We start from the raw sequence: 25508 nt of genomic DNA, 5'->3' as shown, positions 1-25508 counted from the left end.
GCTACTGGGCTGCAGATCCACCACTAAAACCCACCAGTGTTTGATACTAAACCAAGGAGTGAAAAATACAAAATGAAAATTCCTGCATTGGCTGAAGGACACGCAGAATCCTTTTCCGTCTGTAGTTGTTGTGATTGTTAATACCGCCATGAAACACTGCCTGACTGCCATAGAGCAAATTACCAGTAAGAGACGAATGCGTCTGGTTTGGTCTTCGAGCCTCTTTGATTAGGTGCAGGTAAGAGCCAGTGTCATCTCCGCATGCTGCGGCATGTTTTAATATCTGCTGTTACTTTCTGGGTTGGTTTGCAGTTTGAGTCCTTAACTTACAACCTTTTTTTTTCATTTAGCCATTGATTACACCCTGGAAGGTGTGATTTGCTTGAACTACAAAATCCCTGTTTGTTGTGGTGCTAATAAGCGTTGTGCCTACTGAAAGCTGCAGCAGAAGAGAGAGGGAGGAGGCCTAACAGGCTTGACACCATCTTTTGTCTGTGTTGCAGCAAGGGGAGAGGGAAAGATGTCTAGGAATTGTCTTATCATCATATGCACTTATAGACATACATAAGCATTTTTATTTGTTTATCTAATCTCTTGGATGCTTTTTCAATGCCTGTCTTAACCCTTTGTTCTTGAGGTAAGCAAGGAAAAACTATATGACAGGCATTTAATTTTTTTTCTTTCTCAAGAGCAGCTAGTGTCCCTTGTGTTGAGAAGAAAATGGGACCATGTGGAAAGCTAGATTTCAATTAACACATCAAAGGGCAGTTTGTGGGGTTTTGCCTGTAACTAAGGTTTAGCTGAGTTGCAGGACTGTGGGAATTTTGTGTTTTCCTATATACTCGCGTATTGCATTCTTACCTCTCCTACTTCTCTACTTTTCCTCTGCTTCTCTGAAGGGGCCGAATGAAAGCATTATAATCTTGTTGAATATATTCTTTGGTTCTTGCTGATGAATTAGATGAACAGCTGCTGGGAACAATCTGGGAATAGAATTTGGTGAAAAAAAAGAGATGAGATACAAACAAATTCCCTTATGATGCCATTCATTCTATATGCAGTATTATACCAGAGGGGTGGAAAGATGGGAAGGCCTAAAATTCAATTTCGACTTCAGCTGGTTTGAAAAGAAGCAATTCTACATACATTGCACCCACAAAAACCTGTATTTATGGGCACAAACTTTAATTTTGTAGGTAGAAACTGCACAGTTGGTTGTATACATTTGGGTTTTTGCATGCATAAGAATTTACTTTTATAGGCACAACCGTGGTACTTCCTTCTCAATATTTCCCAAACAGTTATGCTAATTCTTACATTATGTAGTTCATATCTCTTCTGTGGGCTTTAAACAAGGTTGGGAAGAGTCAGAAAGGCCTACATTTTGGCATGCAGGACAACCAAAAATCCAATCCAGAAAATGAAATATGAAAAGGGTCTCACTGGTATGTGTCAGTGTTCCTGCAACATCCTCCCGCTCGCATTTCTGCATTGTAAAAATCTGGCATGCAATTGTGTGTTAAGGCTGGAAGTTAAATGTAATCTCAGTTGCCTTACAAACCTCATACACCAACTGAAGAAATGGATGTTTTGCTTTCTTGTCTTGCTAATTCAGTAAATTCCTTCTCAACTCCTTTTCACCTGGTAGCATCTGGGAAACACACGCAGAATTAAACACACCTGTCTACAGAAACTGGAGAGCCAAACTTGAGAATTACTTTGATCTTGGATAAATTACCATTCTGATTAATAGTTCTGATAATTCACACTATTTTAGAAAGGTTGATCAGGTTTTTATGATGGGGATCTTGGTAATATAGCACATGTTACGGCGTTTGGCCACCCATACCATATTTTGAACCAGATAATCCGTGGTTTACCAACTTGTTTCCTCTTATCCCACTGCAGGCCAGTAGTAGGAATTGAATTATTTACTTGATTGGTTGGTTGGAACACATGAAAACCCTCTTACACTATGTATGTTTTGTAAACTACAAGCTTGGTCTGAAAACAACTATTTTAGAGTTCTGGGAAAGTAATTTTAAATAAATATTTTAAAATGTTATTCTAGAACAGAATTTTTTTTCATGCCTAGATAATTGTAAGAGGCCCTTTTGTTAGTTATGAAAAATGGAAAAAGAAATATGGAGGTTTTTTAAATTAACTCTTAGAAAACACCTAAAAGTTTAACAGTAGTCGGGAAGACTTCGACATGAATGATGCTTTTGTTTCTTTAAAGGGGATTGCATTAGCTCTCAGGATGAAAGTGTCATCAGATCAGCTGTAACTATGGCTTGACACTTTGTGCCTCTGTTCATGTGCATAGCTTGATATTATCGAAGTACCGGTAACAGTGATACCTAAGGCTACCACGGGTAAACACAGAAGGTTTCTGATGACAGCGTCTTAAGGAGAGGAGGAAAGCTCTCGTGTGGTTTATGATACCATCATAACCCTGAGGTGCTGACAGAGCTTCATTCACAGTTTTTCTGTGAGTTGTTGTTCTGTATTTCATGTGTCACTTTTGTTTCTTTTTGAAAATCATAGATACTTTTTCTTTTTAAATAAACGCAGATTAAAATTAAGAAATAAAATCAAAATACCTTTTACTACTCTGGTTATTTTAAAGGAATTCAAAATCTCAAATTGACATCTTAATGGTTATAAAATGGATGTTTTGGACAATAGAACTATATTTTAAGAAATAATGTAATTAATCAAGAATAGTATTTTTTTTGTTAAATTTAACACGGCACTATGATTTTTGTTATGTGGTTGATCACATCACTCAATATGACAGTCAATGCTATCATATTATTAACAGAATATAGTGAGTACCGAATGAAACTTTTGCAAAGATATATATGTGCAAGCTGGCTAAAAAATGTTAATAGCATTTGCCATTATAAAAATCTGGGGTTTATTTATCTGTGGGGTTTGGGTTTGGTTTTTTTTGACACATTTATATTTTAAAATTGCTAAAGTTAGTGATTTTTTTTTTTCATTTTCCGAGTTATTTCTTATTTTACATGGAGGCTTGTTTTATTTTACTCAGGCCTTTGCTGCCTACAACAGTTTTACTGCCTAACCTGTAGCAGCCAAGTTAAAGGAAACAGGTCCTCTAGTCCTCAAATCATTACAGAAAAAAAAAAAAAAAAAGGAGAGGGGCAGAAAAAGACCTTAAAAGGTCATCCAGTCCGTCCCTGTTCTGAGGCAGGAAATGGGTAACTAGGTCATCCCTGACAGATGTTTGTGTAGGCTGCTCTTAAAAACCACAAATGAAGGGGATTCCACAACCTCCATAAACCTATTCCATCTAATCTAGACTTAAATTTGAAAGGATTTTTTTTTGGTTGTTTCTGGTTTTTTTTTTGGTCCCCCTCAGCTAGTCTACTCTTCTTTGCTACAAATTAAGCAATTACTTGTTATAATTCAGATGGGTACAAAGAACTGTTGATCGTGGCTTTCTGTATGCTGCCTCTTAAAATACACATTTCCCCCCAGTTGTCTTTTTCTGAGGAAGCCAAGCTCCATTCATTCAACCTTCCCTTGTAAGTCGTATTTTCAAAATAACTTACCGTTCTTGTTGCTTTCATTTCAACTCCGTCCAAATTGGTGAAATTGTTCTTGGAGTGTGTTGCCCAAAACTGCACAGAATGCTGCAGCTGAGGTCCCAGCAGCACAGAAGGTTGCAAAATAATTAGGTCCTGCATCTCACATGCTGCACGCTTCCCTAATACATCCTGGAATGAGAAGTGCCTTTCTGCAACATCATCGTGTTGTTGACTCATATTTAGTTTGAAATCCACTCAAACCTTCCTATCCTTTTTTTCAATCCTGTTGCCTTGTTAAAGCGTCATCATATTATATTGATAGACTCTGTTTTACTTTTGTCGTGTGTAGTATGTAGTTTCTTTCTCTATAATATGAGCTTGTTGCAGATGTACTGTTTTCTCATGTTATCTAGCTATTTTGAATTCTGATCTGTTTCCCTATGTGTTTGCAACCCCCTTTCCAGATTTTTTTGCAAGTTTTACAAGTTTACTCCCTGTTTTACTATCCAAGCTGTTCAATGAAAAATTGAACAGAATAGGACTAATGAGAAATCCCTGAAGGATGTTACTGCAGTGCCATCCTGCTTTGTCAGGAAACTGTTGATAAATACTGTTGGGGAGAAATATTTAACTACTTGTGTGTCAACTGTTACTTGATTTCATCTGCAACATTTTTTATGTTGCAGGCAAAATTAGAGAGGGCCCAACAAAAAGCTTTGTTAAAGCACAGATATCACATCTACTGCTTTCTTCTTATTCAGTAGGCCTGTTGCCCTGTCTAAGAGCGGTTTGGCACAATAATGATCCTAAGATTACATTTTAATGTCTTATTGCTTAATTGTTTTCTATCCTATTGTTACCTTCATGCCTATACACTAACTGCCTAATAACCTATGATAGTATCCCTCAGAGATGGCTGAAGTATTTATGAAAGTTAGGTCAATTGAACTCTAATTCCTAAGACAGGCAGTATTTTCATCCTTTCTAGTCTTCTAGGACCTCCCTTGTACTTCATGAATTCTGAAAAAAAAACCCAACAACCCAAGCCACAACCACCCCCCACCCTGAATTGTCATGCAGAGATTATTTTATCTTTTTAGGTGCTCCAGGGTAATTTTTAGCACATTTTCCTATGGAAACATGGTTTATGTGGTCACACTGTATGACCAGTCAGACCACACTGTGCCTTTTGAACTTGTTGCTCACTTTCCAACTGAACTGGACGGAGTAGTGGTGGTCTCAGAGGTACCACATTTCTACAGTTTTTGTGAAAACGAGCAGGTAAATAGAGAGTCCTCCATGGCAACAAGGAATTCACTGGAAATGAAACCATGATACCAGGAATTGGAAAACTCACAGAAGAATGTTACAAATATTCCAGCCATAAATTTTAGTCAGAGCTTTCGCTCTGGGCTGATCCAAACAGGAGATGCAAGGCTTGATCCACTGCTTTCTGAATGACACTTTTAAGTCAGCAGGATCGGAAATTGGCATGTCTTAGTATCACTTAACCCATTCCCTCCCTTTTGTGGTCTGTGCGTCTTGACCTTTGTTAAAATTAATTGCCTTGCATATCTGATGCTAAGGTTTTTGTAGACACGTTAGGCAAAATGTCCATTAGTCTTCTCTGTGTCACATTATTTGGTATCTATCTTGTTAGATATTGGATTTGAACCTTCCTTTGTCTCTCTTCGTGTGTGTGTGTGTGAACATGCTTTTAGTAATCTGTTCTTGTTTCCACATTTTTGTGTGATTCCTTCCTGGTTTTTAGTTAATCAAATAGCTCCTGATGAAGCCTTGCTGGTCTCTTTCAGTGCTTTCTTTGCATCAGGGTAGTCTGTTGTTGTGCCTTTAATACACTTCCTTCAGTTACATTCAGTCTTCTATGTTCCCATTTCCTTCTGAATTTCTTCCAAAAGATCTACCCACCCATTCATTCCCTAAGCCAACTAAAAGCTGCTTTTAGAAGCCCATTCTCTTTTTGCTGCTCCGTGCTTTCTTTGGCATCATTAATTTTGTGGTCAGTTTTACATGTATACCTTCCACCTTTGTCTTCATCAGGAAGTATTAACTGATAAGCTAAATAATAAGCAAAACAGTCTTTCCTCTCTTATCTCCTTGTCTTCTGTACAGCTATTTTCCAGGACCTTGTGTGTGTGTGGAGGGTGGTGGGTGAGAAGGAAAGGTTGTCCCAAATCTGCTGACTATGGGGCTGTTATCTTTTTCTTGGAGGAATGTGACATGGCTAGACAGAAGCAGGGACAGGACACTGGACCAGGTGGGTGTCAGATCAGATGGAGCATAGCACCTCCCCTGTTCCCAGCACAGGGAAGCAGCAGACCAGCTCACCTGGAGCTGGAAAGGAACAGAGGCGGGCAATCTGTAAATTATAATACTGTCATTGTAATACCTAATATTTCATCATCTATCAGGCTTATTGTTGATGTTCTTTGGCCAAAATTTGAAGGCCTTACTCAACAATTACCAAAAAAACCCAACAACCCTAAACTGGTACGGCTTTTGCTTGAAAAAAGCATCAAGACATGCCCCATTGCTATTAGAAACCACATACAGACATGGCTCTCTGCAAACACTGTCTGTCTCTAATGGCTTAAAATCAAAGGCAACAAAATAAGCTCCAGGCAAGACAGATACTTCAGGAAAGAAGATATAAGGTGTAAAGAGTGAGACAGAAGTATGAAAGATGTGTGGAAAAGCATGAGCTTAAAAAAAAGATGGAGAGGAAGCCTGACAGATAAGAGGGGCCTGTTTACCTGAGAGCAGCGTTGTAAAAGGAATAGTCTGAGACTAGGAAAAAATTGCAGGGAGTAGCAGACAAGTAGATTGCAGGGGACATGGGAAGAAAAGCAATAGAATAAAATGAAAACAGACACGCGGGGAAAAAGAAAGTGAATGTAGCGTCCATCAGGATGGGATTTTTCATTTCTTCACCAGGGAACATTTAAAAACAAATTATTTTTTATTAAAATGACATACACAAGGAGGGATTGTAAAACTGTCCTTCATTCTGACTGGAATGTAGCTAATAATCTTAGTAGCTAGAGCAGGGAGACTGGAGTTGAGAGGAACATTTCTATGGTAAAAAAAAAAACCCAAACCACCATTTAATTTTTGTGTTTGGTTTGAAGGGAAGCTGTTTGCAGGCTTCTTAGAGATTTGGAATACAAATAATCATAGCAGAGGTGGATCGCTGGATCTGACGGATGGTGATGATATCAAAGGTATGATAAATGCAGTTTATGACAATTACACGGATGATAAAAATAGATCTGTGCTTACATGGTGTTTGTGTCTATTTCTCGAATGTAGGCTTAATGTGATACCATTTTTTCATTTTGGCTTCTCTGCATCTTGATATGCTGGTATATTTAGGGAAGATATTTTTGCTAGTATATTATTTATGTATGTTTTTGTTACCTTGCAACTCAGAGTTGCTAGCAAGTGCTATATTAAAAAAAATTATAAAGCATGTAGTGCAGTATATGGCTCAGGGAGACAGCTCTAATTCAGTGAGCCTCAAAATTGATTTAATCAAGATCTAAATAACTTTTTCCTGTAAAAATATTCTTGCACTAAATCAGTTTTAGAAAACTTTAACTAAACTTGAAAATTAATGTTAGTACAATTGCAACATTCCTGCTTGCTCATAAATAGAAATGCCATGTGAGAATCGGGTGCAGAAGCTGTTACAATCCGAGATGGTCTTCTATCACAGCAACACACTCGCTGTCACAGTCACTTGGCATTTTACCTTGTAGTCGTGCCAAAACTGCATTTTAAATCTTCTGAGCTACAGGACACAGAGTGGAAGATTCTAGTCGTCATTCCAGCCCCAACCTGGCCAGGAGCACATTGGTCTGGTACAGGGAGGGTCCATACATGTGGTCAGCTGGGTCAAGAGAAGGAAGGACAGAGTGTTTGAGCTACAAACTTCCAGCATTCACCAAGACAGAAAACAGTATTTTCTTGTCCCAAGTTATGTTTTCCCAGCATACTACTTTCCATCTAACCTAGAAATGTCATAAATACATCATTTTGATGATGAAATAGTTTAGGTGTTTTCTACTTAAGCTGCTGTACCAGTGTATCTATTTAGTGACAAGAATATTTTTCTACTGTGCTAGGTAAATCAGATTGGCTGCTGGGGTTGGCGTAGCTATAGGGTGTGTATGTGTCCTTCTATATATGGGGTAGGTGAGTGCATGTGTACATGTGTGTATACATATATCTATGTATCAAATTCTTATATATTGGCAAATCTGCAGTGTGGCATACTATAATAGCTTATGCTTTAAGAAAATACCACTACAGGTCCATTACCCAAAGTGCTAGCATGACAGGGAACTAACAAACCTCAGTTTCACTGGCACTGCAAATAATCAATGGGCTAAATCAAAGGACTTGAATATTGCTTACGGAAGAGAATGGCTTGTTGGAGAAAAAGATAGGAACAAGGCTGGGTCGATCTGCTGTCTGTCAAAGAAGGTAACTTGCTCCAAGTCCAAGGAGATGGAAGAAGGCTAGATATGAAATATTTCTGATTAAATATATGGAAAGGTAAAAAGAAGAGATGTAATACCCTCAATGGGCCTATTTTAGAACTCTTAATCAAAAGAAGCAGGGGAAAGAAATAGATACTAAAAGCATCTGAAGTAAAGACACTAATGATCTCTGGTTCCTGATCTGTAGCTGATAGATACTGATTTAAGTTTGGAAGCATATAGTTTAATACTTTTCCAGGGATGTTGGCATTTATCATAACTCTGGAAACTCTTGACTTTCATTCCTAGAAGTACAAGCCTGCTATATCAAGTTCCTCTTCTACCTCTACTTCTTCTGATTGCCCTGTGAATTTGAGGCCTTCCTTCTCATTATTGACATAATTAAAAAATGGTCTTATTTAGAACCTATATGTAACATACGTTATTCATATAATGGATTACCTGACCTCATCAGTCACTACTCCCAGGTATCGCAGTATCTGCTGCTTGCATGGAACCTAAGCCAGCAAATATCAAATTGATTTTGGTGGGAAAAAGAGAGAGAAGACATACCCGGTTATTAAGAACATGTATTATTTGATGTTAATAGAGTACATGTTCTTCGTGAGGACACCAAAACGTATTTGGGGCCTGTGAGAGGTGAAAGTCTCAGAATAGGAAAGAAGCTATAATCTCTCTGTAATTGATCCCACAATCATAGCATATTCTTCCTCAAGAACATCTGGGATAAACTCTGGATTTTACCACATGTAATGTTTGAAATGAGGTCTCTTTGTTGTGTAAAGGATGTATGTAAAAGTTTTGAAATTGACATTTGACCTGAGTGCATGGTTATCTTTATAGATGCAATGCAGATGTCTCCAGAAACTCGCTCCTGCCGTAATCTTCCTTATTTTTACTATGCAGCCCTTCAATTCTTTTCTTTAAGCCCTTTCCTTCGCTATCTGACAGTTAAATTCTCTTACTTTTCTAAAGATTTAAAGGTAGATTGTGAGCTTACTGTGATAAAAGTTTCTTGCACAAATAATTCCAGTGGTAAAGTTGAAAGCTCTCACAATTTTAATGTTCTTTGGGATTTTTGTTGCTTGGCTTTTTTACCTTTGGAATAATGAAATTTCATGATGCTTTTGCTGTTCTTCAGGTGTCCTTGATTTGAGGGTTACTACTGTGATAAACCTTGCTAACTTCCATTTGACGCATTCTTATGAGAAAAATAGCACAGAGGCATTTCACTCCTCTCCGTTCTGATCTGAATTTTGAGGTCCTCTTCCTTAGCAGTTAGCAAAACTAAATGAACTTGCTTGGGCTTCGCCTGGAGTGAAGCTTTCCCTTGCAGGTAGGTATATGGCACTTTCTTCATTATTATCCAGTGCAATCCCACTGGAAGGGGATTTCCCTGTAACTACTACCTCAAGTTACGCCTGATGTTGATGGTGCGCAGTGTTTACATAGGAAACCGCATAGCAGACTACTCTGCTCCTGAAAACTAGAAGGCAAAGAAAAGGATCTAATATTTATAATATTTTTTTAAAAAAAGAATAAGTAATACTTATGCAGTACTATTAGAGTTGGATTTAGTTTTTAACTCTTTTTAGGTGGGCAACACTGAGCTGACTGCTCACCACTGTGAGAGAGGTTATCCATATGGCCACTGGACTGTAAAGTTTTATTGCAAAACGAAGGCAGGGCATTCAAGGAAACGCATTATGTACATTTATGATGCTATGTAATAACGGAAGTCTTTTAGAATATGTTTGGAAATTTCTAAAAGGTTCTAATGAATATGTTCTTCTCTCCTGCTGTGATACTATGAAACTGGTAACACTGAAGCAATGTGGCTTTACAAATAAAGGGATACCTTAAATTCAGTGTCAGCTCTAACACATTAAGAAAGTAGGTTTTCTATGAACTACAGAGGGGAGATACACCAGTTCCATGCATTTTTAAAGTTGTATAGATTGTCTTATCTGGAGTGATCTTATATAATTCATACTCTGCTTTCAAGCTACATCAACAGCTTACAAAACCAAGAGACTGGGCTCTGCTGTATTAAGAGAAGTAGACCCCAACCTGTAATTTTGCAGCAGGTCCCTGTTTCTGCCAGGCAGCGGGCGCTGTGTTTAATGAGTGCTCTGGTGGGGAGTCCTGCAGTACGTGCCCACTCGCTTCTGGCCCCTTGGTGAGGTGCCTTCTAACACATGACGAGGTATCGCAAAGATCTGATTATTTATGACCGTTTGAAAGACATCTTGGCATTTTTATAATATTTAAGCTGCATGGCTGATAGAGGAAGTAATGAATGGGAATGGGATCTTCCTCTTCATATCTTGTTGCCTTAGTTGATGCAACTGATGCTTCGTTTAAACAAGGAGTCCCAACTGTATTAGTGGAATGACTTGTAGGCAACAGTTTGTAAGCAAAAGTGGCAGAAAGAATGCTTATTTATGTATGTTTTTGTAAGGGTAACAGGGGGGCGTGTGTGTATTAAGTGGATGCAAATGAGCATAAACAAAGAGACTGAATTTCTTTAACTTACTACTGCTTCCTTGGCAGGTTGTAAAACCGGCATGCCACAGCAGGATATACACATCAGGAAATGAGGTGCACGGTCACTTACGCTATCACATGGATTGTGGGATTATGAGTATGTTTTAAAATTGCAAGAAGTTTCTATGCCAGCTGCTAAATATTAATATTGCAGTCAGAGTGAACTAGCACCATTTTACTTCATGCCGAAGTACTAGCAATTTCCTGGTGTAATTTGCTTACATAAAGCCTGAGAAGTCTTCTCTAGGATCAAGTCCTTAAAAACAAGTAAGTCTTGGTTGAAGTATCAGATCACTTCTCTCTGCCAAAAAAACCGTTACTAAATATATGTCGTGGAACAGACTTATTTAGCAAGTAAACATACTAATTTTTACATCAAGTTAATACCGAATCACTAAGAAACTTGCAGCTCTGCTGTATACTTGTGGGAGGTGAAGATCCTAGATAAGTTGACAGATGTCACTTCAAAAGGAGAGACAGAATTGGTAATATCTGTGCTGTGCACAGATCCGCAGCCTGACATTAGTAATCTATTCCTGCCATTCTGAGAGAGGGGGAAAGTAGGTTAGTAGATGGCCAGGATGCCTCCACACAGCAACCACAAAATGAGTGCCGTGCCTGGCTGATGAATACACTCCTTTATACCTGCAGAATGCAATGTATCTGCAAACCGTGATAATTTTTTAAGTGATTGTCGTCATACCTAAGTTGCCCTTGTGCATTAAAAGGCTTTGTTCCACAACCGACTACCGCGCCGCGCATCTTCCACCTAACTCCAGTTAGTTGTAAGGAAGGAAAAAGTGAAAATGGGGTTTAAATTCCACTATGCCTGCACTTTTACCCTAACTCCAGGCGGAGAGGTAGGTTTCCACGGATGCCCGGCTCAGGGCTAGTGCCTCGGCCCGTTGGGCGAGGGCTGGCCGGGCCCTGGCACGTGGCTTTTGCGGCGAGGCAGGTTACGGTTGGGCGAGCGACGCCTTCTCCCTCGGGACAACCGAGTCGCAGGGCCGGGGGGGGAATGCTTATCCCCCCTCCACCGTCCTGTTCGGGAAAACACTTGGAATCCAGCACACCCCCTCCGCGCCGGAGCCGCCGCGCCTTCCCGCCCCCCCCCCCCCCGCGCCCCGCCACCGTGGTGGCGGGGCGCGGGGGGGGGGGGGGGGCGGGAAGGCGCGGCGGCTCCGGCGCGGGCGGGTCTCCCGCACGGAGGGACGGCCCAGGGCAGCGGCCATGGAGGCAGGAGGCGTCCGGCGCGCTCAGGCCGCGGGGCAGGTGCCTTGGCCGGGGGTGGTGATGTTGCGTGGGGGGGGGGGGGGGGGAGTGGGGGGGACACGCCGCTCCCCGCCCGCCGCCCCTGGGCGGCTACGGCTCGGCTGGGCGCCGGCGCTCGCTCGGCTCCTGATCGTGTTTGCGCATGACCCCTCCCCGCCTGCGCCCTCCCCTCCCCTCCCCGGCGGCGGCGGCGGCGGGGAAGGTTAGCCTCAGACACAGGCGGCTGCTCGGCGGCGGCGACGCAGTGCAGAGGTGCGGGCAGGTTGCGCCGGCCCCGCGCCCCGTCTCTCCCGCGCCCCGCCTGCCTCCGGAGCCCGCTCCCCGCCGGCGGCCTCCCCGCGCCGGTGTCGGGCCCGGCCCCCCGGCCATGAGCGCGGCGCTGGGTGTCCCCCCGCCGCGCCGCCTCCCCCGCCGCCCCCGGCGGCTGCCGGGCTCCAGGAAAGTAGCTTGATGAGTGTCCAAAGTAGCAGTGGAAGTTTGGAGGGGCCGCCATCTTGGTCCCGGCTCTCCACGTCCCCACCGAGCCTGCAGGGCTGCTCCGCGGCGGCGGCCTCCCAGCTCCACGGCGCGCCGCCCGGCAAGCCGCCCAAGGAAGGTAACCAGCGCGCCGCGGGGCTGCGCGGGGGGCCCGGCCCTCGGGGAGGGGCCCGGCGGCCGCCGCCGGAGGCCGGTCCCGGGCTGGCGGGGAGCGGCGGCGGGGGAGCGGCTGGTGCCCCCGGCGGCGGCGGTGCGGGGTCAAGCGCTGGGCCCGGCGGCGGCGAAGGGAGCCTCCGGCGCTGGGCGAGCGGGGCCCGCCGCCTCCGCTCGGCAGCGCGGCGGCGCCTCCTCGTTGTTTCGGCCCCCCCCCCCCCCCCCTTTCCCCGCCGGGCCGCGGAGGGGGATCGGCCGCACTCCCTGGGCCGCCGGGCCGGCCGCTCGCCTCGCCTCCCGCGGCGGCTCTCCTCGGGCGGCCGCTCGCCGCCGCCGCCGCCTCCTCCCCCGAAAGCGGTTCCCTTTTCCGCCAGCGGCAAAGTAAAAGTGGTGCGCCGAAGGATGCGGCCGTTGTCGCTGGATGGAGGGAGTCGGGCACTTTTGGCATCATGGAGGTGGGGAGGAGAGAGGGGCCCACAGCAGAGGGCTCGTCCCCGGGGCGGGGGGGGGGGGCAGGCGGCGGCGGGGGGGCGGCCGGTGTGCCGGCCAGAAGTGACAGGGCGCCTCACGGCCACCGCGGAATGACTGCAACTTTCTCCTGTCCTCCATCACGCCTTGGATGATAATATTTTCCTCCTCCCTCCCCTGCTCCTCCCCTCTTGTGTTACACCGACAGCGACAGCAGGGTGTTGTGGGTGTTTGCAGGGAATATCTGTATGAAGGTTATGAGCAAACAAGTCCCTTCGCTGTTCCCTTTCGGGTATTGTCTGGTTTTTCCTCCGTGCGTTGAGATGTATTGCCACAAGATGTAGCAGTTATACAGCGAGTGAATTGCTCGGCGCTTTTAGCCAAAATAACTACTTGCTGAATGCCGGTTAGCGGCGGAGGAGAACTTTTATACGCGGATACTTGGCGTACCGAGCAGTTGTATAATTTTTGCTTGATTTGCCCCAGTTTAATGAATATCGCGTAGCCTTTCTTGTGGCGTCTGCAGAAACGTCATTGCCTGAGCAAGAAACTTGCTAACTTAAAATAGAAATAATAGTGAAAATGGGGAGTCTTTGTTTTTCAAGTCTTCCTGTAGCTGCTTGCTTGCTTTTTTTTTGTTGTTGTTGTTGATAAGCGATGTGAGGACTTGGTAAGAGGGATTCGACATCCTGAAAACGTCTAACGCAGTCTGTGCTTCTCCATTTTCCATGCCGGTAGTTGTCAGACTTGTATCACTCTTGTGTCACTTTTGCACACGCTCCTGCAGGTAGATTGACGTGAAATGCTCCAGAAAATATCTGGAAAGGAATTATGGTATATGGTAAAGATGCTGAGTAAAGTGGCAGGCATTTTGTGCTCGGCTTCCCTGGGAAACTGAAGCTCTCAGGAAAACAACCACCACCAGCCAAATCTGTAGTTTAAGTTTACCAAGAGTAGGTTTCTTCAGTGTTGCAGCACTTGTTATGAATATGCATGCAGATAATATTCACATAGAGTCTATACGTGAGGTATTTTTGGATGTATTTCAGATACCCGGCATACAAGCTTGAAATGATTATTGCAGCACAACTTATACATCTATTGATTTTAAAGAAAAATGGTGTTCCTTGCGTAGCTCTATTTAGGCAAGGAAGAGCATTTTTGTGAAATTAATTTTTAACGTGATGATGATGCTTTTTACTTTTTTCATTTCTTTCGACTCAGGCTGCTGGATTCTTCTGGGTACTGTAATTTACGTCCTCTAATACCGATGCAAGGGGTTACAGAGTAATCAAGGGGCTGGCATGTGCTTGGTGCTATAATGTACTGTGTTTGCACGGTGTTCCTGGGTCACGATAATCGTGCGTCCTTGATAGGTAGTTCTGTTTGAAAATCAGCAGAAGCTGCCAGCCGTGCCTGGGTTTATATTCTGTGTTCACGCTTGTGGGGTGTTGCCAGCACACCTTACTTTAAGTAGGTATATTTTACAACAAAGTATCTTGCCTGAAAGCAGTAGGCCCTGAAATATAAACATGTTGGCGCATTGGTAGACATTGGCTTATACGTGGGAAAGAATGATGTCGGATCAAACTCAGAAGTGTTGCAATATTTGCAGTGCAGGGTGTTTATAGGAGTTTGCGCTCCCATCGATTCTGAACTTGTGATACCTTGTGGTGTTAATGGGGATTATGTCCCAGTTTTGAGGGGGTGATATTTCCAGGTACGGTCCATTCGGCGCTTGGGCTGAGCTGGTGGCCCAGCCTGGCCGCCTGACGAAGGGATTCGAATCCCTTTGGTTGGCTTCTGTGACATCTTGGGATGCGCAGGCCTTCACTGAACGCACTGCCTGGGCTGGGGTTTATCCAGCCTTACCTGTGGTTCACTGCGAATGTTTGGTGTGAGCCCGCATCTCTCATGTCGGCTTTTAAAGCTTCTGGTTTATTAAGAACAGAAACTCCCCGCACCCTGATTTATGAAGTCTTAAAAATATTCTCTGAAGCTCTAATATGGAAAAGCAAAAAGAAAAGCTCTGGCATATATAACTATTGCACAAAGTTATTTAAAAAAAAAATGCAATGCCTTGTTAGTATCAAAAAGGTACTACTTGGGGAATACAGGTGAAATTAAAGAAAATAATTGGTCTTTTTCAAAATGCGCTCCCAACATTTTTTATTGGGCGTTGTCTTCTCCGTATCTTGACTTACAGGGGCATCGTGGCGTAACCGTATGGATTTGAATTTACGTTTTGCGGTTTTACAATGAAAGGACTTGAATGCAGTTGTATCCGTACGCTTTTATTGTACCAGAACTGTCTCTTGTTTGCATTTCAGTATAGCTTGTAAATGTCTGCAGTTCTGTCAATTGTTTTATATGCCAATAACTTCTGTGTGGGCTATGTGGTCGCTTAGTCAAGAGCCCTGCAGTAGATGCTATCAGGAATTTAAGAGGACTGTTATGTGGTATTATTTTACACACAGTATGTGATTGTGTGGCTAAGTCTTGTGCCACTGCTCACATAATTGCGATCGCTCAACTTCATATTTGAAGTGTCTGGATTTTTGACCGCTTTATGCGTGTAACTAAAAAGTCCAAAGCACGTAGCTGGAAAGTGCTACTGTGGATGAGGAAGAGGGACAGAAGAGATTTTTGGGAGATACATATGAGTGTCTCGGAATAGCTTCTCCTTGGAGGTTGGGGGCAGTGCCCCAGTGTCTGGTAGTCAGGCATGATGCTTTGCAAGTTCTTTTTTGTGCGTGCTGTTGGCTTTGAACACTTTACTAAAAGCAAAACAGAAGGCCAAAGACAAATTTGAATTACCACGATGGGAGTGTGAATTTCAGTTTTCAAATTTGAGCCCAAATTAACATATGATGACAAAATGGTAAACAAACTCATAGAATTGTTAGGGTTGGAAGGGACCTTAAAGATCATCTAGTTCCACCCCCCCTGCCATGGGCGGGGACACCTCCCGTTAGATCAGGTTACTCAGAGCCCCATCCAGCCTGGCCTTAAAAACTTCCAGGGATGGGGCAGCCACAGCTTCCCTGGGCAACCTGTTCCAGTGCCTCACCACCCTCGTGGTGAAGAACTTCTTCCTAATGTCCAATCTGAATCAACCCATCTCTAGTTTTAATCCGTTCCCTCTAGTCCTACCATTACCCGACGTCCTAAAAAATCCCTCACCAGCTTTCTTGTAGGCCCCCTTAAGATACTGGTAGGCCACTATAAGGTCCCCCTGGAGCCTTCTTTTCTCTAAGCTGAACAACCCCAACTCTCAGTCTGTCCTTATAGGAGAGGTGCTCCAGCCCTCTGAGCATCCTCGTGGCCCTTCTCTGGACATGTTCTAGCACATCCATATCTTTCTTGTAGTATTTGATACTCTTTCAAGAACTAATGCTGTAGGTGTAGCAAATTTTGTTGGTGACTTTTTTTTTTTAAATTTGATAAAGGTATATTATTTCTATTTATTGTTACCTAAAATGGGATGGCAGTTTTCTGTCTGAGCATAAAGGTACAGTTTATTTCCTCCTTAAGTTTCCAGTCTGGAAGATGTCCCTAGATGCCGGGTTGTGTCATGTATGCTACAGACAGTATATTAGTCCATGAACATGAAAGCTACCTGTTCTTATTAAAATTTGCAGGGCTGTTTTTTCTGTTGTTTGCGTGTAGTGTAAAAACTCATCTGCCTTATTTGCTTAAGCGGTAAGTTCTCAGGAAGTTTGTTGTTTTTTATCTTCCAACTGTAGATGGAGATTTTTATGGATTTGGCCAGTTTATGTAGGAGCAGAGAAGAATGGGAACGCTTCGTGTTTAAAGATGATGGTGTATTTTTACTTCAGGATGAGCACAGCAATCGTAAAAGATTATTTAGACTGGCTGTAGCATGAGCAGGTGTTGTGTAAGACTTTATGTTGTTCCATTGATATGCACAGATTCTAGCTTGTGATATTATTGCTGGTTTTGTTGCAGATGTGTTTCTCATAGTGAGCTGATGCTTATGCCAGACTCCCATGAGGTTTTATGGTGTGCCCAAATGAGCCATGGGAGAAGATGACCTTTTTTTTTTTTTTTTTTTTAATATGGGCCCTTGTTTGCATCTGGTTTTCTAAAAGGCAAGTGCTGCAGAGAATACAGCAAATTAGTACCTGGGTTATTGTTTTGTTTTAATTCTCTTTCAACTTGCCTGGAATGGAATTTCCCATTAACCTATTCCATTTTAAATGGAGAAACAATCAATATCTTTAAGGACAGGCTGTATTTATTTATTATTATCTCCATTGAAATAAAAAGCTTGTTATTTCTCTCATTCTTTCCTCTATACATTTTTTTTCTTGTTTGCCTTTTCTTTCAGCAAGTAAATTCTTTTCTTCAGCAAGCTGAAGTAAACTTGCTTCTTAGTAATAACTCTGGTCTGCAATTAGTCTTGACATCTCTTTGGATTTTCTTAGAGCCTGGTAATCCTAAATGATTGAAAAATACTGTTGAAACTCCTGGGAAAGGCTACTGTATATATGTGCATCACAGTAAATATTGAATTTTGCTACCTGAAGAATGGAGATTACGGAAATATGACAGGCTTAAATAATCCTTTATGCTTTCTGTATTCTTGATACGAGGTTGTGCTTTGAAGCAGTACTTGCTCCCAATCCAGATTGCTCCCAATCCAGATTACTCCCATACTAAATTTCTTGCCTCCATGCTGAGTTTTTTACACAAGAAAATTTTGGAATTGAAGTTAGTAAATTGTGTTTATGTGGTACAGTATTTCCTGAGCTGTACCTCCCCTAAAAAGCACACAAGGTGTGTGTGTGTGGGGGGAATAAAGCTTTGTCTTTATGAACTTTCTGTTTGGCTTGGTGTGTTTCAGCTGTGAAAGAGGAAAAGGGAATTTTGGTTTGCCATATTGCTCTGGGTGGAGGTGAGGGTGGGCAGAGGAAGAAGAGTGGTCGGGGTTTCTGTTGAGAATGCCAGTGCTCCAGTTGTGATCGCTGGAGAGCAGTTAAACAGAAGCTGGCCACCGCGGTGTAACCCAGTTTCTTGGGTGGGCTCGCAAGTGGAAAACTTCTAAGGATTTGCTGAAAATAATAAGGGACGAGTACTGCGCTTTACGTTCAGTACTTAAGGATCGAGTCGGTGGCAATAGAGAAGGTCTTAGTGAGCATCGGAAGGTATTTTGGTTCCTGCATTTCCCTTCTTGTTGAGATGTTCTGTTTGGGACAGAAACTAAGGGTCTGCTTCCTTCCCAGGCACCTTCTCTCCGCAGGTCTCACTCCTTTCTTTCGTTCCTTAGCAGAGCACCGGGATGATGCCAGCAGAAAAATCCTGGCAACCAGCCTTTCTCTGGGGAGGATGCGGTAGGTGGCAGGAACATGAATGCTTGTAAGCTTTAATCGACCTCAGTCATACTTAGTCCCAGCAGAGTGGAGCAGAAGGGCTTAAGTGAGGTTGGACGTGCTGAAGACTGACGGGGGAAGGCTGGGTCCGTGCGGGAGGGATTGACTAAAATCAGAGTGATTATATTACTAATTTTAATCATGACTTAAATCAGCGAGCAGGAAATCCTGATTAAATAATTGTTTTTAATTTTATTTTGCGTTTGTGCTTAATTATTTTTCCTAAAGAGAAGTTGATTCTGATTGGTCTAATTTGATCATGCCTCTTGCTAGGCAGGAGAGTACACATCTATACGCATTTATTTAAGTAGTTATGCAGCTTAGATTCTTAAGGTTTAAGAAACATAATTCCCCGTGCTTTAGACAGCTTTTCGCTAACTTTATCAGCCAAACAAAATGAATCCCAATTGTGCGAGATACACAAGAAGAAACAAATACATCCAAATGTGTTTTGTGGTTAAACCAGGTTAAGTAGAATTGTCTGTAGTTTGTGAATTGAGTCAGTTACTTCTGGTCACCGCACCTTGCGAGATTTGGAGTTCATAGATCAAATCCAGTCGCTGTTCCTTCTTGTTCATCATTTGGAAAAGAAAGCCAGGCTTTCTTTCTGCTGCTTTCCAAGTTGTCCATTGCTTTTTAGCAGCTCTGAGCTAACCAACTACTGAAGTGGTTGGACAAACAAAAATGGCAGAGGTGGTTGCAGGCAAAAGCCAGTCAAGTGCTTCCGAGCTCCAATCCAGGCGGCTCGACCGCAGCTTCCAGCGATGTGAGGGTTTGGCTGCCAGCAGAGCATTAAAGTTTATATTGTTTGAATGTATTTTTCCCTTGTGCGAATTTAATAGATCATAAACTTTAAACCTCGCCATAGATTCTTATCGCTCCAAGTTTAGCTGAAACGTTTAACGCTGGAGCGTTTTTTTAAAATACGCAAATAAGAAAAATGATCCACCATCTGCTCTAAAGGCCTTTTTAGCTTTAGCTGGAGTGGCTCTGAGGCCGACAAGTGTCTTCAAGGATTTAGAGGGAAAGCTAGGGGTTGCTGGATGATTACACGACTGTGATGGGAATCTGGTTGCTTTGGAATGGGAAACTTAATTTGCTGGAGCTTTTACATGAAACCTCATGGAGAAGGTCAGTATTCCCTGGGACCGCCGCCTCGTGCTGAGTGGTGGCAGCAGGAACATTAAGCAATGTATCTTGCCTCATCATATCTGCACAATTTTAAGTGGGTGGAAACTTAAAGGCCACGGTGCTTTCTTTATAATGTCCTGAAGAACAAAGCACATTCCTTAAGAACAAAATAGATTTTAAGAGATGAGGATGGTGGTAAGAAACTCCAGAGTGCCTTTTACAGGAAATGAAGCCCTATCATAATTACTTGGACATCGGCAAGTAGTGCATTCCCTTCCTTTGGACTTCTAATACAGCTATACCTATAAGAGAAAGGGAAGAAAAATGTATTTTTTTGAGGAAAACCAGGAAATCTTGATGCTTTTAGAAAAATCCGTTGTATGATGTCACATACACCCAGCCTTTTAGATATTTAACTAATTTTATGATTGTGCCTTGAGCTCAAAGCATATAAATGCTTCAGGCACTGTGTCCTGCAGCTGTAGCTTCTGGTGGATTGCAAATTTTTTTTTTTTTTCGTAAGTGATAAAACCTCTAAACTATATGCATAAGGACAACACATTGGAAAGTAATGTTAAATATACGAATAAATATTTTAAGTTGCTCTTTGTAACTCCTGTAAGTCTGAAATAATACAATTTAGATGCTGGTCTTCACTTGGTGGGTCTCTGGTGTCCTTGGGATGATGCAGCTTTAACAGCAGAGGTTTTTGCCATTTCTCTTCACCACCACTGAACTCTGGCAGCTCTTGATTTTGTGGAGACAAACTCAGATGATGCTATAAGCAGGATTTCTTATACTTTTTTCTTTCACTCCTGTGGCTTGGGCTAATCAGGCCTCTATGCTGCATAGCTGTATTTGTTAAGTATTGTTTTTTCTAGTTAATGTTGCCTTCTCAGAGGTCTCAGAGGTTCCACAGTTTTGTCCTAAATGTTGCAGGTGTACTGCTGCCAATGCTTTTTTTTTGGGTTTTTTTTTTTTTTTTTTGGTCCCCTAATACCCTGTTTCTGGCTATTTTGGTCCTCAGGGAGGTTGAGGTCTTTGCTATTTCTTAGCTGATTCACTTACTCCTAGTAAAAATGATGAGAGAAGTAGTGTCCTTTAATAAGTTGGTATTTTCATTATAAAGCAATTGAAAAATAAAATCCACACATTATTAATAATATTCTCTTTAACATCAGTAGAAACATATATCTTTAAATTAATATATACAGAATTAGAATTAAAAATATGTTTATTTGTTTGGACAGGACAAATATATTTGGTTGACACTGGAGACTTACAGCAAGCTTTATATTTTTCTAAGTGATATTATTGTAAAGACCAACCTTATTTGCACATACAAGATTGTAATGAAACCAGTTCTCTTAATAAATATGTTGTCTGTATGGTGAAAAATTGAGTAACTTTGAAATAACTTTTTTTATTATTTTTTACAAGTATTATGTTAGCTTATGTAGGGAGACATTTTGCAGGTATTATGCTGGAGACCTTAATTTATTGGGAAATTCTTTTAGTCTTGATGGGTAATGATCTATTTCTGAATCAGTTCTGTTGAAAGTTGTATTAAGAGAGGTGTCAGAAGTTTTGAAACTTTTCAAATTAAAAATCCTTTGTTATTGCTCAAGTACATCCAGGAAAGTGTCCTGCTTCCCTTTCCCAGCTCTTTTGCCCCTGGTGTGTTCCCTTCACCAGCCAGGTGAGAAGGGTGGTGGTGGGTCTAGGTGGTGTAATTATCTTCATAAAGTAATTTTTTTGTTTGTTTTAGTTGTGGTACTGGTGGTTATGGATTATTAAGAGTAGGTTTATCGGTATTAGTCACTAGGTTTTTTTGGTTGGTTTTTGTTTCTTTTGCAAGTCAGTTATTCCTTGAATTGGCTGTTGTTTGGGAGTGGTTGCTGTGTCTTTGGTGCGTGTTTTAGAAACTTTTTTATTATTAGCGTTGCATTTTAGTTTCAGTAGTTTTATTCACAGTGCTGAACTATGGTAAAAGGCTATCTTGCAAGTTTTCTACAACGTTTAACTTTGAATGAAGTGGAGTAATTCTTGTTACAGTACCTTTGTATTTCGTATTATGAAGGGCCATTAGAAGGAGTAGGATTTTCATATTTTAAAGTTACTATAGATTAGAAATAGAAGTAATTCCTGAAGATGCAGGTTTAGAATTTTTAAATGAGATAAAAAACGCACTTTTTGCTGTGTGTGTTATTGCTTCAGTATGTGATTGCTTTTTGTGAAATTCATTGCCTATTTAATTTACCTCTACTTATATAATCAGATTGCATATTACCTCTTTCTAATTAAATTTTATTATTAAATGATTGTGGTACTAATAACGCCTAAGAGGGGTAACACCAGTATTCAAACTATGAAAGGCAAATAGCATGGTCTTTACTTCCTTGTTAGGTGGTAATTTGTATTCTGCATCCATAGATATTTTTTTTTTCCAGTCCCTTGCGTGATACATGTTGTCACGTCAGAAACGTCCAAGTGGTTAGTATTAAGGAAGAGGCAGTTTTATATATCGTGCATGTACACTCTTTTGTATATCCACAAAATGTGTGTGTGAAGTCTTGACGAGCTGTCTCTTTAGTCATTAGGAATACTAATGTTGTTGTTAGGACCCCCCATCCCCCACAGCAGTCTCATAAACAAGCTAAGCTTACACAAAAACTTCAGCTGCTTTTTCGTAAAAATCTTCTAAATTCCTGTTGTCTCTTATTACACACTTCTGAAAAACTTGTTTCATCTCTTGAGATATGTAATTTCATTAAACCTGCTGATGAGTATTGCAGATGATATAAAATCTGGCTTCTTGTTTTGCAATATCTTGAGTTTGAGTTTTAGCTTTTTATATTCCTGTTTGCTTTTAAACAGAAGAATAGAAACATGTAGCGTTCACAAAAAAACCAGTCTGGTTGTGTATTAGATTATACATTGATATTGTATTTCTTGTATTTTTCTTCCTATTTGTTATACTTCCAACATATATCATAATTTGGGAATTATATATTGAAGCTGTGACAACAAAATAATTTCCAGTAAATGACCTTAATAATGATTTTTTTATTCCCCCCCTCCCCGTGTTGTGTGATTGAAAGTTGACCTGATTTGTTCTCCTGGCTAAATCGCAGTGTGCTGTTCTCTCCAAGCCTTTCACTTGTTTTTCTCTTCTAGAGAAGTGCAAACAACAGGCACTGGTCTCTGCCAGTGTCTGACACCACCTTCCTGCTGCTTTTCTTAAATCTCTATTTCTTCAAGTTTGTTCATACAAAAAAAAAAAAATAGAGGGAGATAGAACCTGCTATTTTTACCTTTTTTTTTGTTGTTCTCGTGTCTTTGAAATCCCATCTTTCCAAGGGGAACGAGCGATGAGGCAGCAGTACCAGTGGCTGTCAGGAGTTGCAGAATGTGGCTGTGTGTTCCACCATCCCTGTGGCCCTTCAGGTGGGATGTGTGCTTGCTTCTAGACCAGGTCCCTTGATCAGCCACCTCCTACCCCCGGGTTTCCCTTCCTGACCACTGCTGGCCCACAAAGGTTACCTCCAGTCTCCTCCTGCTCCTCTGCTTCCCCTGCACTTCTCTAAACTATCATTTTCTTCCTCAAATTGCTGTCATCCTGCTCAGTTTTCATTTCTGCGTGCTGTTGATTTTGCTGGAGGGAGGGTAAATCTTTGATAAAGGGAGCGGGTCCATGCGGTAGAAGCAGGAGCCTTCGGGAAGGACAACGGAACATGGACTGCCCATGCTCAGCTGGAGGTGCTCTGGGGGACACGGTTGTGCAGGGACGTACCTGGGAGTCTCTCCTCTCCTGTCTCTGGGTGGAGGTGGGTGGAAGCGTGTGACACGCTGGGTCACAGCGTGTCACTGGGTGGGAGCTCTCCCACTGTAGAGCCAGCAGTGATGGTGAGTGCTCCCTGCACTTAGGCGTTCACAGCTGTGTCTGGAAAGACTGGAGAGGAACGTCGGTTCAGTTTGGGTGTCAAAATTCTGCTTGACCACCTGTTACCACTTGAAAAAAAGGTGAAATCCAGTTTTAAGATTATTGTGGATAAAGGTATAAATGGGGGATTTTGGGGAAATAACAGATTTTGCTAGTATTTTTTCAGTCTTTAATAACGGAAATTCTTCATGTTTTTTAGGTTTAAGTCAAAAATTATAATTACATTACAATTGCTTTTTGTTACATCTGTTGACTCATTGAATCTGTTGGCTTTGTTATGTGAATGATCCAAAGATACTGAGCAGAAGAGTTTATTTCTAGCAAAGTAAGACATTTTTAGCATGAGTTCTCTCATTTGGTAAATAATCATGTTGGCATGTAGTACTTGCAGAACAATATTTTATTATGTGAAAGCAGTAAATGAACTTAGCGAATTAGTGACTCAGGTAACTACCACAATAGTTGTGTGACTAGCTGTTAGGGATGTGAATGGGTTTCATTAGAGCCTAAACTGGTTGGTTTTTAACAGTTAGACCAAAACCTACATGGTGTACTCAGTCATTTGTCTTTTGTGTTTATAAGTTTATCTGTGTGTAGACTTGCCATGGGGCATGTGAATTGACAGTGGCCGTGCGGTAACTGCAGCTGCCACCTCTCTGGGGCACTGGCTGGGCCATGAGGGCAGCCTCCAGCTTGGGAACGGCTGTTGGAGAAACTTTCCCTTTCCCGATGTGTTTTTATTCAGTTGCTTTTACCAGTTCGGATATTTCAGTTGTTTTTTCGTGGCAGAGATAGCCTGCTAAAGCAGCAGGCCTGGGTCCACTGGGGCAGGGAGTGTGGTGTGTACACGTCAGGGTTTTAACCTTGTCTGCCTGTACAGGCGCTGGTCTCATTTGGACCATCTGCTGCCATTTCTAACTGATGGAGGTGAGCCTGGCCCAGTTCTGGATGCTCTAAGTCACCTCTGACACCATTTTGCACAGCATTTTCCTGGAGAAACTGGTTGCTCGTGGCTTGGATGGACGTACGCTTTGCTGGGTAAAAAACTGTCTGGAGGGCCAGGCCCAGAGAGTGGTGGTGAATGGAGTTAAATCCAGTTGGTGGCTGGTCACAAGTGGTGTTCTCCAGGGCTCAGTATTGGGGACAATTCTCTTTAATATCTTTATCAATGATCTGGACGAGGGGATCTAGTGCACCCTCAGTAAGTTCGCAGACAACACCAAGTTGTCAGGAGTACTGATCTGCTTGAGGGCAGGAATGCTCTACAGAGGGATCTGGGTGGGCTAGATCGATGGGCCGAGGGCAATGGTATGAGGTTCAACAAGGCCAAGTGCTGGGCCCTTCACTTGGGTCACAACAACCCCGTCCAGCGCTACAGGCCTGGGGCAGAGTGGCTGGAGAGCTGCCTGGTGGAAAAGGGCCTGGGGGTGTTGGTCGACAGCTGGCTGAACGTGAGCCAGCAGTGTGCCCAGGTGGCCAAGAAGGCCAGTAGCATCCTGGCCTGTGCCAGGAACAGTGTAGCCAGCAGGAGGAGGGAAGTGATGGTCCCCCTGTACTGGGCACTGGTGAGGCCCCACCTCGAGTGCTGTGTCCAGTTTTGGGCCCCTCACCACAAAAAAAGACATTGAGGTGCTGGAGCGGGTCTGGAGAAGGGCAACGGAGCTGGTGAGGGGTCTGGAGCACAAGTCCTGTGAGGAGCGGCTGAGGGAGCTGGGGGTGTTCAGCCTGGAGAGAAGGAGGCTGAGGGGAGACCTTCTCGCTCTCTACAGCTCCCTGAAAGGAGGGTGTAGGCAGTGGGGGTCAGTTTCTTCTCCCAAGGAACAGGCGACAGGACAAGAGGAAAAGGCCTCAAGTTGCTCCAGGGGAGGTTTAGACTGGATATTAGGAAAAATTTCTTCACTGAAAGGGTTATCAAACATTGGAACAGGCTGCCCAGGAAAGTGGTTGAATCCCCATCCCTGGAGGTATTTAAAAGATGGGTAGACGTGGGACATGGTTTAGAGATGCTTTTGGCAGTGTTAGGTTAATAGTTGGACTCGATTATCTT

At 42.6% G+C, this 25508-nt stretch overlaps 1 protein-coding gene across 7 annotated transcripts in view; it reads left to right on the top strand.

The window, feature by feature from the left end:
- Nucleotides 1-25508, top strand: part of TLK1 (tousled like kinase 1) — a 97769-nt gene that overhangs the window by 14120 nt on the left and 58141 nt on the right. For 2 of the 7 annotated variants that reach the window (XM_054207916.1, XM_054207915.1), the window contains exons 3-4: nt 9219-9413; nt 10631-10891. Coding sequence is in view for 2 of the 7 variants with exons in the window: in XM_054207912.1 (XP_054063887.1) it covers nt 12347-12491 (145 nt within the window). In the remaining 5 variants the exon portion in view is untranslated. Of the gene's footprint in view, nt 1-6703; nt 6797-9218; nt 9414-10630; nt 10892-11804; nt 11897-12129; nt 12149-12171; nt 12492-12878; nt 12982-25508 lie in introns of those variants that run through there. The other 5 variants (XM_054207914.1, XM_054207918.1, XM_054207919.1 and 2 more) reach the window with 5 other exon arrangements.

Source organism: Rissa tridactyla, chromosome 7 (genome assembly GCF_028500815.1).
Source record: "Rissa tridactyla isolate bRisTri1 chromosome 7, bRisTri1.patW.cur.20221130, whole genome shotgun sequence".
Classification (NCBI taxonomy): Eukaryota; Metazoa; Chordata; class Aves; order Charadriiformes; family Laridae; genus Rissa; species Rissa tridactyla.
Note: the sequence above shows the minus strand (reverse complement) of the source record. Positions and strands in the feature narration are given on the sequence as shown.